The sequence below is a fragment of the Phlebotomus argentipes genome, unplaced genomic scaffold (genome assembly GCF_947086385.1).
Source record: "Phlebotomus argentipes unplaced genomic scaffold, Phlebotomus argentipes genome assembly contig_42, whole genome shotgun sequence".
Taxonomy (NCBI): Eukaryota; Metazoa; Arthropoda; class Insecta; order Diptera; family Psychodidae; genus Phlebotomus; species Phlebotomus argentipes.
In genome coordinates, this window is record NW_026776171.1 from 733,057 (window position 1) to 748,627 (window position 15,571).

At 42.3% G+C, this 15,571-nt stretch overlaps 1 protein-coding gene across 4 annotated transcripts; it reads right to left on the bottom strand.

Annotated features, from left to right (window-relative positions):
* Positions 1 to 10,809: 10,809 nt before the first annotated feature.
* LOC132257193 (uncharacterized) lies at positions 10,810 to 14,080 on the bottom strand. 4 transcript variants are annotated; one of them, XM_059753989.1, is made up of 6 exons: positions 13,708 to 14,080; positions 12,274 to 12,390; positions 11,992 to 12,202; positions 11,674 to 11,927; positions 11,167 to 11,592; positions 10,810 to 11,112 (listed from the first exon to the last, which is right to left on the bottom strand). In XM_059753989.1, exons 1-6 carry the CDS (start codon positions 13,858 to 13,860, stop codon positions 10,954 to 10,956), a joined length of 1,320 nt encoding a protein of 439 aa, XP_059609972.1. In that variant the 5' UTR covers positions 13,861 to 14,080; the 3' UTR covers positions 10,810 to 10,953. The 4 variants fall into 4 exon arrangements, with proteins under 4 accessions (XP_059609972.1, XP_059609971.1, XP_059609975.1 ...); XM_059753988.1 differs by having other exon boundaries at positions 11,167 to 11,613; XM_059753992.1 differs by having other exon boundaries at positions 11,167 to 11,613; positions 12,274 to 12,385; positions 13,708 to 13,790.
* Positions 14,081 to 15,571: the final 1,491 nt, after the last annotated feature.

Consider the following 15,571-nt stretch of genomic DNA (forward strand, 5'->3'; position numbering starts at 1 on the left):
TAATTCAAGAGAAATCACGACACGTGGAGAGATTTTGCTTGAACATATGTATTGTCCAAATTAACCCAAATCTTGCAATAATCTTCCGTCAGAGTACTTTCTCATGATCAAAATTAACACAATTTCATTAATTAAATCCAGCAAATTCGCAGAGTTGCTCACCCCTCGACTGAAAAGTCCTCTTTGGTGTTGATCATTTGAATATTGACTATGGAAATGGTGTCTTAAATGGTGAACAATCTGCGGCAATTGTTGTATATGAAAATGCAAGAGATTTCTCCTATAATTTCGCCAAATCGCACTCTTCTCTTGATAGTGTTTTCTGTGCGATTGCATTTTTTCTCCGTTGGAAAAACGTGCCTTGGCAGAAGCATTTTGCCTCCTGCACTTCAATCTCTCACAATAAATTCCCTGCGGTTTGATGACGCGCGAATTCCATTGATACTTGCCCAGTTCATGGTGGGTCCTCTCTTGGTAAAGAGACTCCTTTCTGCAGAGAAAATCCTCCCAAGGGGTGGAATGGATAAAATCCCTTAGAGATGCTGATGTGCGAAATCCAACACAATGCAGAGGGGAGGCAGAGAAGTGAGTCACAACAAAACTACAAATCGATGCAAAACACACTTTTTTTTTCTTCTTTCTTAAGTTATAAAAATCGAGACGGAGCACAAAAAGCGCCAACAATAGTCCACTATTCGCCGTGAAAGACTCTCACCGACTGATAGAAGATGCCAGATGAGGTGCAGAGAAAACACGATTCTCCAAGAAGCTCCTCCACCAGCCATTTCCATACCACACAACAATTGCTCGCGAGACACTCGAAATATCGCCGGATAATCCACGGCGTGGTGGGGCAATTTCTCTCACTCCTCGCGCCAACGAGAAGGAGGAACCGCCACAAATCAAGTGTTTCCAGTGTCTTCTGGTGGAAATGTGAAATTAATCAATATAATTTTCAGCTACACTGCCCAATAACTGCATGCCGCGCGAGTCGCGCTTCTGACGCTGCCGCACAAGAACAAGATGTTCACCGGTGAAAATTGTGCTCACGGCAAAATCACCTTCAACTTCTCAACATCACACCAATTCCATGCCCAAAGTTGGGAAGATGAAGTGCAGCATCCAATTGAGAGAGGTGTGGACCCAATTTATGCCAAGACACAGAAATCATCCTCTCATTCTCTGTGCCATTCGCAAGTTCAGAGGTTGGCGCTGAGAAAGACTGATTGAAAGTCTCCCACAGGATTTTGACCTTTCCGCTGTGGAAATTACCTCTGGTATTCCATTTGCAATTGCACACGGAGAAAATTGCATCAAATACCATCTCAATGGTAACGCATGATTAAGTGCTGGGCAGAGAGAGAGAGAGAAATCTTGCATAATATTTGCGCAATAGAAGTCAAATTGGGTGGCGTCATTATATTCTTATTTTATTGCTCTGCAGCCCAAATAAGTATGCCTCCCGGAGGTGTGCCTGATGAAAAATTGAGAAAATCGTGCCATTTCAGCATAGAAACACTCTCAAGTTGGTTGAGAGAAAATAGAGAATCACATATAGAAAATAATATTGCACAGAAAAACCGAGCAATATCGCGTATTGTTTGTTGCCAATAAATCGTTATTGTTACAATCTTCAATGCAATTTATTGTTGCAAATTAGATCTTTGGCGGTTTGATGATCTAATTTCAGAGTCCCAGAAATTATGCCTTTCAGATGATGTGAGTGTCTGCATTCAAAATGATCTTTAAATAGCGGACTGTGGGGCAATTTCTGACAGCATATTACACCAAAACGCAGTCAAGAAATGTCGCCTCACTCTCCTATAATTCCGTATAAATTAATAATTTAATATCTAATTTTTTATATGCCTAATTTATAGTTCTTCACGCAGTGACATAATTTAATGCGCGATTCTCTGGTGGCGTGGGAAAAAGACATGCCGTAAACGAGAGCGACCAAAATAATGCTAATGGGTCATTCTTGAATTTGCACATTATTTGCAAATGTCGAGAATTCCAACGAAAGCAACACTTTTCACTGCTCACCATGTTGAGGAACAGATGTGCAAACAACACCTCTTAAATCACATCAAACTCCCCTCCGGATGACTTTCCAAAAAACCACTTCTTCGATTTGCAAATATCGTGAAAAATGTTAAAAATCTGGCCACGTGTGTGATATTTTTTCGCTTAAATACCATTGAGTTTGTTGTGCAAGATGCAATCAGAAGTTGGGGCTCCTGAATTTATGGTTTGTACTCCACCCACAGCGCTATCCGATGTTCCCATCATCTTGAGACATTGCGGAAAAGAAGTCGATGAAAAGGCCATCAAAGTGAGATTGAGAGAGGTTCAAGAGGTCGATAAATTTGTGATCTGACGTGGGTGTCTCAGCGCTTTTAGCTAAAAGCATCAAAAACCGATTTTTCATATTAATTTACGATCACTTTCTCGCGAATCTCTTCTCATATTCACCCATTGTTGCTGGGTGGCAAACTGGCGATGGCCAAAGCACAATGGTAATGATCTTTTAACAGTGCCATTTCGGCAATTGATTCTTCAACATTATATGAAGATGATTTGAAGTGCTATTCGATGAGTGTCTGTGCACGCTTCACATGTCTCGAAAACCACCTTCACGATGGAGAAATATTGACATCCCACTTGAAGATGTAAATAGAGGCAGCACGGAATTTTATGCTGAGATCTTAATTGTTTTCCCCACAAATGCTCTCTTTCTCACCTCACATCTTATACCGTTACAACAACCGATGGATTTTCATTTCCTCGAGAAGGCGCACGCTGTCTCTCTTTAGCACTTCTTCTCTTTGGAGAATCTTAAGGTGTTGCACAGCCAGAAGAAATTTTGAAGACCCTTGAAAAATCATACCAATTTAGCTCATGATAAATTCATAACATCATCTTCCCAAACAATTTACATATATAGAGAATTTTGAATGCCAAAACACCCTTATTAAAATCAAATTTAAAATTGTGCAAATAATGCTTGTGAATCTCATGGGAAAGTTTCGGAAACGTTACCGCCCTCGAAACTCTACATTCGCCGTGGGAAAAGAATTTATCCATCGCGCGCGCTTAAAACAATGGGCTGAATGCGTGCGACAGAGTAACTGAGTGGTCAATTATCGGTGTGCATTAGGAGACCATCTGCAATTATCGTGCATAATGGATTAAAATCTCGCTCTTTGCGCGACTAATTGCACAATTAGCAAATGCTATTCAAGCCAAACTCTGCTGGGCTATAAAGGTGCGACAAGTTTATGAAATTCAGTGAGTTTTATTGGGTCATTTAATATGAATTTCACAAAATTTATCGGCATCATCGCAGTGTTTTCTCAAAATTTTCACAAAGTCCTGGACAGTTGTCACAATCCTGCTCTTGGAACGGCTCTTCGTGTGATTCAAGACAAGGAGAATTCGTCAGTAACCGATGATGTTGTGTACAAGGCGGTTTTCTCAAAAACCGTCCAAGTCACTGTCCACTCGATGGATTCTCAGCCTAATCACATGGCAAATTGCCTTCAAGTCGTTCTCCTACAATCGCTCTATCAAATTTGGCACTACATTAACTACCATCATAGCGATGAATATGTAGGAAATATCCTTGTAATTGAGATCTACACTGAAGAGATTCTTAACAAAACCATTGATCTGCTAAAGGATCAATTCGTATTCAAAGTGCATCTGATGTTTGTTGAGAAGCCAGAAATAACTATATCTTATAATATCCATAAGAGGAAGTACGAGTGGCGTCCGAACACCTTAACTTGTGGTCTGGATATGAAGTCAAATTTCAAAAATATCCAACAAATAAGACCCATGAATAAAGTCTATGTGAAATCACTCAATTTGCAAACCCTCAACAATTTCTATGTCAAAGGCAATAAAATCTACTTAACTGGTCATTATCAAGTTCTAACTGATGCTCTTGAGAAGTATCTTAATGTGGATTTAGTGCATGAAATCCTGCCTAAACCAATGACTGTGAATCTCACTGATTTAGTGAATTACTATGAATTCTCGTGGGTCAAAAGGAACATTATATTGCCTGATGTGAATCTTGCAAAATTCACATTTTCAAGAAGTTTAATTGACTATGAACCAATTTATCCTACAAAATTTTTCAAACTTTGTATTTTGGCTCCAACTGAAAGTCCTTTGCTGAATTTGGTAAGCCATAATTCGATGATTATTGAAAATAATCTACAGATGTTTTTGTTTCAGGACATATTTTTATTAGAAATCCTCGTCAGTCTAATTTACAATGGTCTGATAATATCCATCCTCGTCATCTTCATGGCGATGTTATGGCATATTCTGCGAAAGCTTCTCTTCAGGAAGAATAAGAACAGAGCTGTTCTGTCTGGGAAGATTCTAAAAGTCACTCTCTATATCTTCACTCGGATGATTTTCATGATGCTCTCGTCAGCGATTCTCACTCACATGGCCAAAATTACGCCCTACAAGAGGTACTCAACCTTCACCGATCTCTGACACTCCGATCTGAATCTGGTGTTGGCTCCTTGGAACAAGGTGGAGTTGATGTCATCGAACCAAGAGAGCATCTTGAGGGCAAATGTTTCTGTGGAGCAACTAAACATGCGGCTTCGCGGGATGGATTTCAAAGACATGATTCAGGAGATTTACTCCCTCAACAGGAGCAACGCCTACATGATATCATCCGAGAGGATCCAGTACTTTCTCAAGGAGACAGAGAGCATGTCTCCCAAATTCCCACCCTTCTACATCATGGACGAGTGCTTTTGTGAGTGTCAGAGAGCTTTCGCCGCATGAACTCTTGTAATTGATGTCGCACGGGTCAATTTTCCAGTCAACAAATTCACATCGTACACGGTTCTCACCTCGTCAAGGTACAAATCCAGCGTGGAGACATTCTTCAGGCATCTCTTCAGTTCGGGCATTGAGGAAAAATCGATGGAATGGTCACTCCATTGGGTGCACATCAGCGAGAAAGCTTCAATCTTCCATCGATCATCTTGCCGCAGCATCACTCTAAGCGGCATTTGGAAGCTCTTTGAATTCATAATTGGTCTCTATGCGTGCAGTGTTGTGGTCTTTCTCGCGGAATTGGCAATCGAGCGTCAGCGTCTTTTAAGGTGTCATCGCCAAAAGCGTCGGTAAAGCCTTGATTCGTGGGTAAATCTCAAGTTGAGGCGCTGATTTAAATGCTTTCACGCAATATCGATTTGATTTCTCGCACTCTCACTGATTGCCGATCAATTGTGAGGCAGTTTCTTGCACTCCATCAACGTCAGGGGGCAGCCATCTGCGGAAAAAAACACACCGCACACAAACAGAGAAGAAGTCAATGGCGTGCACTATGCTTTAATTGGATTATCGCGATGGACATTTGTGCGTGCACTTGAAACAATGACCTGTGTGTGAAACTCTCGGATTTTTTTTTGATTTATTGTGCACTCTTACCTAAAAATGGCAAAATCGACCTACATGAGAATGATGCTAAATCACTCTTCATTTGCGGGAAAATTCACCCATAATGGTGGAGTATTAGCTAATTTGTCGGAATTGGCACTGTGAAAAATGGGAGAAATCAAATGGAGAATGGAATCTCTCTCAAAATGCGTGATAATTTTCGCTTGTTTAAAGTAAAGCCTATTAAAGACAATTGATGCTCAGCAGGCCAAAAATCTCTCAAACCTCGAGAATGCCATAATTTGGCCAAAGATATTACTCAAATATTTTATCAAAAACTTTCCCATTTTCATTATATGAAGTGTGTTTTCATGATAATATTTAACGAAGTGACGAGAGAAGTATTTAGCAAATATGCCCATTCGCCAGAGCCCCTAAAATTGTCAACGCTTATTTGCTTCTCAATGATTTTAATTGTCCATAAAACATATTATGGGTGTAGCATAAAAAAAGAGCGTCACTAAGTCTATTTGTCGTCTCTTGTGGTGGGGAAGAAATCATTATGAGATTTCCGCATGGCGTGAAAAAAGTGAAATATCACTGATAGAGAGATAATTGATTGTCCCCTATAATCAAGAAATTGTCTTAAAATCAATTTCTCCGATTTGACAAATAAATTACGGATTTTTTCCAGCCACACTCGCGCGAGAGAAGATGAAGAAAAAAAATGAGCAGCGAATTGAATACATAATTTTGTGATTGCACGCTCGATGGCTCTATAAATTCTGGCAATTTAATACACAACATGAAAATGCCAGAGAGTGCGCTTCCTCAGCGAAGAAAGTGTCGTCTGACACTCTTGGGCATCATCTTCGGAAGAGTTATAAAGAAAAATGCGCGCGCGAATTATTGAAACTTTCTCAGCCCAACCTTTTTTGCATATTGGCGATTAGGAGACGAAAAGATATTACACAGGTGAAAAAAAGTGCGAGACAAGCGCGTACTGAGCATTTTCATTGGATAAACAAATATAAAATAAACTTTGTGGAATGTGTGAAGCTTTGCTAATTCGATAATTACACGTGAGATGCTGGGTGAGATCTGCCAACAATGAGAAACCCACAGATTCACTGGATGATTGGCAGGAGATGGCATTGTTCACGATTTAATTCAATCAATGGATGAGCTTTTTTTCTCGCCTTGCAGTGCTTCTTGAAGTATCTCTATGTCTCTTTGTCAGTCGTCTTCACCGGCCAAAAAAAACACTCCGCAAGCTATTTGAGATACCAAAGTTTTGCCTGAGGATGTTTGTGAGAATAAACTTGACTTAATATAGGAATATTGGTGAAATTTGACAAGAGCCTTGAGCAGTGAGTATTTGATTGCTGATGATTAACTATTCAATGGAATTGCTATATATGTTAACCAATAAAGCTCACCTAAATTTTGCAACTGAATTGTATTGAAAGAAATATTACTTCATCTGCATTAACGTATTTAATTGAAAATTGATCGGGAAGTGTGAAGAATATTCAGATATTTATTCACCGACAGTTTTCAGGAAAAGGAACAATGTAGTGTTCAGTTTATGAACTTAAAAGTGAATAAATTGTATTGATTTAATTAAACATATTGTATTAAACTGCCGTGTTTCACTCTGCTGAATTCATCAAGTCACATTCTGCAATGAAAATCAATCAACACCATCACAAGGCATTAATATGAATTTTAATTCGCTTACAAATGTAATCCGACCAGCGTGACTAAAGGATAATCACATTCTATCTTTTCACCTTAAACTCAAGTGCAAGAGCGGAATGTCTGTGCAGCGGCACAAAGTCAACAATCATCCAATGATGCAATTAAAATTTAATGAAAACCCACCCGAAATGGAGATCTGAATCTTTGTCCCGCGTGTGGAAAGCGGATGAGCCTCGCCAGAGCGGAATGTGGCGTGAATTTTGCATATCATGGCCAGAGGCAGATGGGAAAATGGCTCTCTTCTGGGCGTTCCTGGGACAGTGAATTGCGAGATGAACAAAGGTGAGCGCGTCCGATTATAATTGCTCACCTCAGCGCATGCTCAGCGGCCGAAAAAGCTCACAAGCGGCGCACAAGACGCCGCGGCTGCTTGGCTCCCACAGAGATTTCGATTAAGAAATTTTTATGAATGAATCCAACTGTTTGATGATCAACAGGGCGATAATCTGGCATGAGTGACTTTGGATGTGGACTTTTTTGTCTCCGACATTTGAGCACTGACGGAGAAAGTTTTTTCCCCTTGGATGGCAAGCATACATTGAAATTCTCTGGTATTTCGTGTACTGACTGCAAAAAATCAATTTTACTGCTCCACAGAGATATTCCTTATACAAAGTTATTAATTTCAAACATTTTTTTTCTCGCGCACGCCGTGTTAACGAGCTGATCGGAGGTAAAGGTAAAGCCACTGCTGGCAAAGAGACTTGCGGATGGAGAGCAAGAAATCCAAAACAGAAGCTCATGGATGCGCTCGAATGCACCAAACAATATTGCTGCTTTTAATTGCATATGCTTTTGCACAGGTTTTGCACGCCTTGTCGCTTGAAAAGTGAAATGAACACACACGAAAGGTAATTAGCAAAAGTGACGAGATGAATACCAAACAAACACATCTTTTCATTACCCCAGAAATTAACCATCTTAGCAAATTAGTGACTAAATCATAGTAGATTGTCTGACGTTGGAATTGCATGGAAATGAAGGCTGTTTTACAAACAGTTAATTCCACTTTCATCTTCCATGAGAAAATCCACACTGACGACAATAATCTCTAATATATTGGTGACCGCAAAGTGATTAATGATGCTAATGTTCTAATATTGATGATCTTCACAAACATCAAAGTCTCATTTTCTTATATGCAAATTTCACACGAAAGACGCATTTGGTAAAATTATTCCTCCCAAGCCATAAAGGATAGCAATTCGTTCTCTCAACACCCATAAAACACTTCATTTGTGAATCAATGGGTGGAAATCGATGCCTCGCCGAGACATACAATCACAGGGTCATTTGTCAGGTGGGACAAATGGAAGAAAGTCATCAAAGTGTCATCAGATCCGCGGTGTTGAGTTTGGACTGTGGACGAAATTGGAGTGCACGGCCGATTAAGTGGACATTCGTGGGCTCCACCCAGAAGATGAATTCCCCGTGACGGTATAAAGAAAAGCGTGACGAGATGCGAATGGTGATAATCACCATGAAGGTGATCCAGAGCACACCATCGCTGGCACTCAAGAATCTCTGCCTCTTGCTTCAGGTGAATTTTGGGGTCGGCGGTTGTTCATTTCTGGGAGAATTCTAATCTTCTTGCGCTTTCTCCAAACATCAGGTTCTTGTGAACTCATATCCAAATCATGTGTACAGAAACGCTCTCGTCTACGGCAGAGGGGCGAACATGGATGAGATCACTGACATTCTTACAGCAACATTGGGCGAAGAAATCCCTCAGATGTACTTCGATGTGAATCACTCAGTGAAGGATATCAAACTCAATCGTACAGTGAGAATAAGCACCATAAATCTCCTCTTCTTGCACAACTTGGAGGTGTATAAAATGGTGTAACGCCTATTGAAACAATTCAATTGAATAGAGTGTGACTTCCACTTTGCAGGAGATCGAGCTGGCGAGGAGAATCAAGAGAAAAGCCGCCCACACGATTATAATTTCTCTGACAGACACCATCCCACAGAATATATCGACAATTGAGACGACAATGAAGATTCTCAAGAGGTATTCAGTGTCCAACGCGGCCCTTATCTTGTGGCGCAACTCCATACAAATTTGGACGGCCAACCACTTCCGAGAGATCTACAGCATTCTCATCTTCACCTCCGCGCATCGCGAGAACCTCACACTCCCTCTCAACCTGCACCAGCACGTGTTCTTCTCCAAGACCAAAGACCTCAATGGGCGGCAGCTGGACGTGTTTGCATACACCAAACCACCGAAGATGGTGAGGATGCCCAGTGATCTGCAGAACATCTTCCCGGGTGTGGTCTTTGGGGGCCGCGATGGATTCTTGGCGCACGCAATTGCCGCCAAATTGAATGCAAAGCTCGATTACAGCATGACTCAGGACCATGACTCGACAAGGAATTCGACCGATGCCATCCAATTTGTCGACAGCCTCAATCACGATGTGTTGTGAGTAAGAGAATGGACATTGTGAGAGATGAAAGTGATACCGATATCTATTCAAGTAAACTCCATGAGCGGCCCGATTTGATCTTGATGACCAGCTACAGTGAGTTGCACTGCACTGACTACGAGTTGCTGCAACCGCACGAGATGGATTGCGTTGCCATCGTCATTCCATCCATTGGAAAGCCGTTTAGGATTGGCATTGGGTAGGATAAGTCCAGAGATAGTGAATTTACTGACGTTTTACTTTGCATTTCAGAGAAGTCCTCGCAATTCCCATCGTCAAATACAGTCCCATTATCCTTCTCGTGATTGTGATTGTTTGGTACATCATCCTATTCGTGAAAGATCCCAATCGAGTGGATGCGATGAAGATTATTCTGCACACATTAGGAATTTATCTGAGGACAAATGGAAGGAGTGATCTGCAAACAGTTTCCGGGAAAATCCTCTTGGTTTCCCTCTTCATCTTCACGACAATCATGGGAGGTCTCTTCACTGAGTTTGTCTACCACAATTTGGTCAAACCACCCTTTGAGACCAACATAAATTCCCTGGAGGAATTGACAGAGACCGATTTGACGATTTGGGCTGAGGAATATGTCGTGGAAGCTCTACAGAAATTTGGCGATGCGACTGAGTATGACTAATTCCGCGTCCCAAATTCTATTTCAACACCAAAACATTCCATTTTCAGTGAAAAACTCCTTCAGAAAATCATCATAAAGAAGCGGTCAGTGATTATAGCTGAGCTTGAGGCTAAGAACTTGAGCCAAGGCTACGCTCTGCTGCACAGTGTAATCGAGATGCACCTCAAGAAGAAGGAAATGTGGGTGTATGGAGAGAATGTCTTTCACGAGCTAAGCGAGTGTCTCATTCCAATGGAAGTGGCCTTCAAGATCATCGAACATTCTCTCTTTCGCGAAGCAATTAATGAGATGCTGCTGATTTTTGTGCAATTGGGATTTTTCCAGGCATTCCGCAGACACGAAGATTATCTTCTTTATCGCCTGAATCTCTCTAATCACATTCCTCAGGTTGTAAATGAATATGTGGCCTTCACCCTTGACATGAGTTACTTCATAGACATCTTTATCTTTCTCACTTGTGGTCTGTCTTTGAGTTTTCTTACCTTTGTGGCTGAAATATTCGCGCACAGCTTGATGAAGAGACGCAATAAACAGTGAAATAGTACCATTTAATCCGCTTAATCTCAAGTACTAAGTCAGCAAAAGTACTACCAATAAACATAATCATTCAACAATAAATAGAATTCTCTCGTGTGAATCTAATGCGTTCTTTCGATTTCACCTAAAAGAAGGCTAAAACAAATCTAAATGGACACTTTAGTACTAATTTGCTTTACCCGTCAGAGGTAGTTTGTAAAGCAAATCGTCTAAATTGAGTTTGTTCTTTATTTCTCGCGGTGCTCCGTGTCCAGGACGTCCCCAGAAGCTGCTCCACGTCTCAAAGTGGCGTCTGCTTGTCTCGATGTCCATTTTCTTGCTTTTCTGGAAAACACAACAGGTCAGTCAGTTCCCTTTGGCAGATGCGCCACATCTCACCTGATAAGCTCTGCGTCTCTTGTTCATCTGCCGACAGAGATCATTGAGATACTGGACGCTGTAGTTTTCCGTGTGTCCCACCTCTTTGTACTTGGTGACGTCCGTCGAGGAGAGGCTGATGGGTCGCTCCTGAGCTCTCCTTTTGGCCAGCAAAGGCACCAGTTCAACCCCTTCCGATATCATGTAAGAGCGAGTTCGAACCTTGGTTTTTGGATTTGTTGTCTTCGGCTTCGTCTCAGTGACTTTGGGCGTCAATTTATCACACTCTCGGCGGATGCGTCGCGGAACGGGATTGTTGATGGGTGGCGGAGGAGGCGGGGGCGGGGGCGGAGCGTGCCTATTCTTGCCATCCTTAACACAGAGACAGTTGCACATGAGACAGCAAGCAGGATGAGGCTTTCGCGCCTCTTCCTTGATGTTCTTCATCTGGAAAGGGTAAACGAGTTTCTGGAATGGTTGCGTTAAGACGGTTTATCTTTAAACACATCGGATTATTTTGGGTATTACCTCTTGATCTGACGGCGGAGAAACTTTAATGCGAACATTAGGATTTGTATAGGCCGAGTGTGTCTCTGAATCCATCTTCTGTAGTAGTTTGGAATCTGTCCAGCCCATGGATTCCATGAAGGAGCATCCGATGGCATTCGGAGGACGCCAAGGAGTCCCACCCGGACCAGCTTTTCCCCAAGGTTCAGCAGTTGACTTCTCACAAGAGCAATTCTCTTGCTTCTTCCGCTGGTGCTTTTCCTCCACAATTTTATCTAAAATTGTCCTTCTTGAGCTCTCATTCCATGATTTCTACACACAAACACACAAGAAACTCACCTAATTCCATTTTATACGTCTTCTTATTCTTGGGGGATGTTTTGTACCTCAATTCAATATCTACAATATTTCTCGTCTGATCCTTGAACGTGATGGAAGGATCATCTCTAAACGTTGTGATTAAGCGACCCGAATTGCTTCGAATCGGCGCTCCACCGCCGCCTCCGCGTATCTTTGGCATTGGAAGGGGTGGAACATAATTGCGGACAGTCTTAAAAACAAAAAGAAAAGTCGATTCCCTCAATTTTCTTACCCTCAATTGCGTTCTATGCATTCACTCACGTTTATTGCCTCTGGAAAGAGACCCACTTTGGTGATGTTTGTCATGCGAATGGTATCATTTGGTGCTCCACCACCTGGTTTTCCCCACGGACAATGCTTCTCAATCATCTGCCTGTACTGTAAAGGAAAGAGGGGGAAAGATTATTTGAGTTTAGCAGTTTTGCGTTGAAATTTATCATTAATAAATTCGAAAAGTTGGCAAAATCGCGTGAAACGCCCTGATAAATTTACAAGTGGTGCGATTTTCATTAAAGAAAATGCTAATTGAAAGACACAGGAAAATATTCGCGGAAACATTGACGCTTCCGTCTATCTTATGCCAACAATCTCGACAGGAAGAATTTGCCAAAGACGCCTGCTGGGGTGTGGGGAATTCTCCCTTTCTGTGCTGCGGAGGGATGAAAGCTCACTTGAGTGGAAAATGGGCAAAGTTGTCTAGGGTGAAAAATGCTCCTTGGCACGCAACACCTTCGTTTGCACACACTCGGCATTGAAATACCATCGTCCACCCCCGAAAATCCACTCCAATGCAGCGAAATTGCGCGGGCATGACCGTGGGATTTATGTGGAATTGATGCTATCATTTTAATATGAAGCGCACGACTTTGTTTGCTTTCGATTATATGCGAGGGTGAGAAATGCTTGTGCAGAAGGCCATCAATGCGTGCCGAACGCATCAATTGGCTTACTTTATCAACATTTACGCAGATGGATTTTGCCATGAGAGTCAAATATTTGCTCAAGATGTCCTTACTGAGACTTTGCGATATGTATGTTTCACGTGTAGCGAAAATAGCGCGCGGTAATTTCTCTGCAGAAGTTTCGAGGCGAGCTTTTCCCCGATGGAGGCGCCTGGTAAATATTTAATATTTAATGCGACCATTTGTCAGGGACATAATGAGTTTTCCTCCGAAGCATTAGTGCCATTTATCTCCTGTTTGTGCCCTCAAAAGAAGAATTATGTGGCAAACAGGACAGTAAGTTGCTTTCCTTGCATGCCTGAGGCGATATGTTAGGTGAATTGAGACTAACTGAGTGAGACACTTGTTATCATCCTAATGGAAATATATCACCCTCTGTACGTCCAACATCCTTATTCATAACTCTTGGAACTATACCTGCAAACCACCCTCGTCAATAGCGCCCAACTCTGGCCCGCGGTGGCTCCAAAGGAATCCATGTCGAGGCATGAATAGTGAATGGGGAGTGAATTGGGTTGAATCCATGCGAAAGTTGTTGTGTGACTCCCTAAAAATAGAATTCTGTCGCTTGTGCCTAATTTTCCCAGCCGACATGAAGCCGGGGAATCCATCCGCAATTCGTTAAAATGCAAATGCTGATGGTATGGAAAATCAATGAAATCCGCGAGCTTCCAAAATCGCTATGACGCGGAATTTTTTCTTCTTGTCCCATACATTTATATTCATACCTTACCTGCTCCCTGTCTTGGAGTTTCTGCCTGAATTGCTGCTCCTTCTGTTGCCTCACCACCTTCAGACTCTCGTCTGCAATCCTCCGCTGCTCCACGCGACGCTTCTCCTCAGACCACAACACGGGATGATCGTAGCCGTGAAGAAATGTTCCCATCCTCCGATCACTGGACACAGGCTAGAATCCTCTCTCTGCCCACATTCACACGCCTCGCGTGGGATGAGCAACACACCAGCAGCGGCACATTTTTGCAACTCAATTTCGCGCCAAGTCAATTAATTAATAATTGCCCGAGACTCGCGAGAACTTTGCTCGAACCGTTCGTGATGAAGAATGCGGAGGAACTGAAAGTTCTGGCGCTTTCCTCGCGCTCTCTGTGCTGAATTTCGCAATACTGCACAGGAACAGAAGCATCGCGCGAGAGACCTTTTCCCGCCCACCCCGAAAAACAACCCCAATCGATGGGGAAAGCGAGCAAGGCTGTTCTGAGATACACAAACACACACACAAAAGTAATGTGATTATAATTTATACGCAGCTCCACAGGCACCAAAAGCCGAGACATAAAGGAGAAATATGTGGAAAATCACTTCTGTAATTCACTTAACCGCCCTCCGAGCGCCTTGTCTTTGGCAAAGCTTCCACTCTGTGTGCCTATTATTCCCCAACACAGCAACTATCAGGACACAACCACAGGAAATCAATCGCTTTCTATGTGAGCTTTCGTGTAACGACCGCCCGCCCTCCCTCAAACCCCGCGCTTCCGCCATGAGCTTGGGCGAAAGCTGCACGTTCACTCCCTTGACAAAAATAAAAACTCCATCGTCGAGAGAGAGACCTTCTAGCCAATCTATTTTTGAGTTATTATTTCAATAGACAAAACTGCCACTGATGCTCGGCGGTGCGCAGAAAAAATCAACAGAAAAGCAAGAAATATGATAAAGATTTCCACTTAAGTGTCCCCCTTCGCGTGATTTGCAAATTGGGGCCCGTAAAGGAATTCCGTTCTTCCACCCCCAAGCCCAATTTGTTTCACTACACACCCGATTTTATTGAACCCCGCTCGATCGATCAAGGGCGGATTTTTTGGCGGAGAACAGCTTGTTGATTGCCTGAGAAGTGTTTGTGTGTTCAGAGGTCAAAGCTCTCTCATGGAGTAATTTTCTCAGCATGGGTAATTTATTTATTGTCAGAGAAGCCAAAGTTGATGGAATGCAGATTTCCCAGAGAATTTTCGATCAATTTTCCAACCTGATATTGCTGCCTTTTTGGAGGCACGAAAAGCCCAGCTGTTCGACAATCAAATTGACTCCTTGCCAATATCCTCAGCGTCTTGTGGCTTTTATGGGACATAATCATATTCACCCCTCAATTGAAAGCTCAACGGATATGATTTGAAGACATGTGGAATTGATTCGCCAGAGCGCCCTTGGGTAGGCTAATGGATAGATGGGAAATTCAATGCTAACCGATTTGTGGTATTTTGGAATATTCTTGTCTCTCTGCTGAATTTATTTACATCGATATGATTGCAGATAAGATGAAAATTGTGTGGTAAATAAATATATTAATAGATCAGTTAAAAATATAATCAAGGCATCCACAAATTTGAGGCTAAAGTTTCAGGGTTTCCACCCATTGAGAGATTGAGCGAAACCCCATTTTTCCACCGGGGATAATCCAGCAAAGCTCTCCTGGTGATTACATATCAACGGTAACAATGCGCCGAAAGTTAGATGAAGATAAATCGCACGTGGAACGCGACTCGAATGCTTAATGTGCGAAAGAAGAAAGTAATTAGCGCCGCATCGGGCCGCTCTCCGGCCCTCCCGCGACTGGTCAGACTCGTCGTCCGGGTGGGAGTGGA

Bases quoted from the DNA above. Each gene is read 5' to 3' on its own strand.
- LOC132257193 (XM_059753988.1), bottom strand. From the start codon at position 13,860: ATGGGAACATTTCTTCACGGCTACGATCATCCCGTGTTGTGGTCTGAG. The intron at 12,203-12,273 runs GTGAGTGAATGC...TTTGTTTTTAAG, and splicing joins TCTTTCCAGAGGCAATAAAC to ACTGTCCGCAATTATGTTCC. The intron at 11,928-11,991 runs GTGAGTTTCTTG...GGACAATTTTAG, and splicing joins GACGTATAAAATGGAATTAG to ATAAAATTGTGGAGGAAAAG.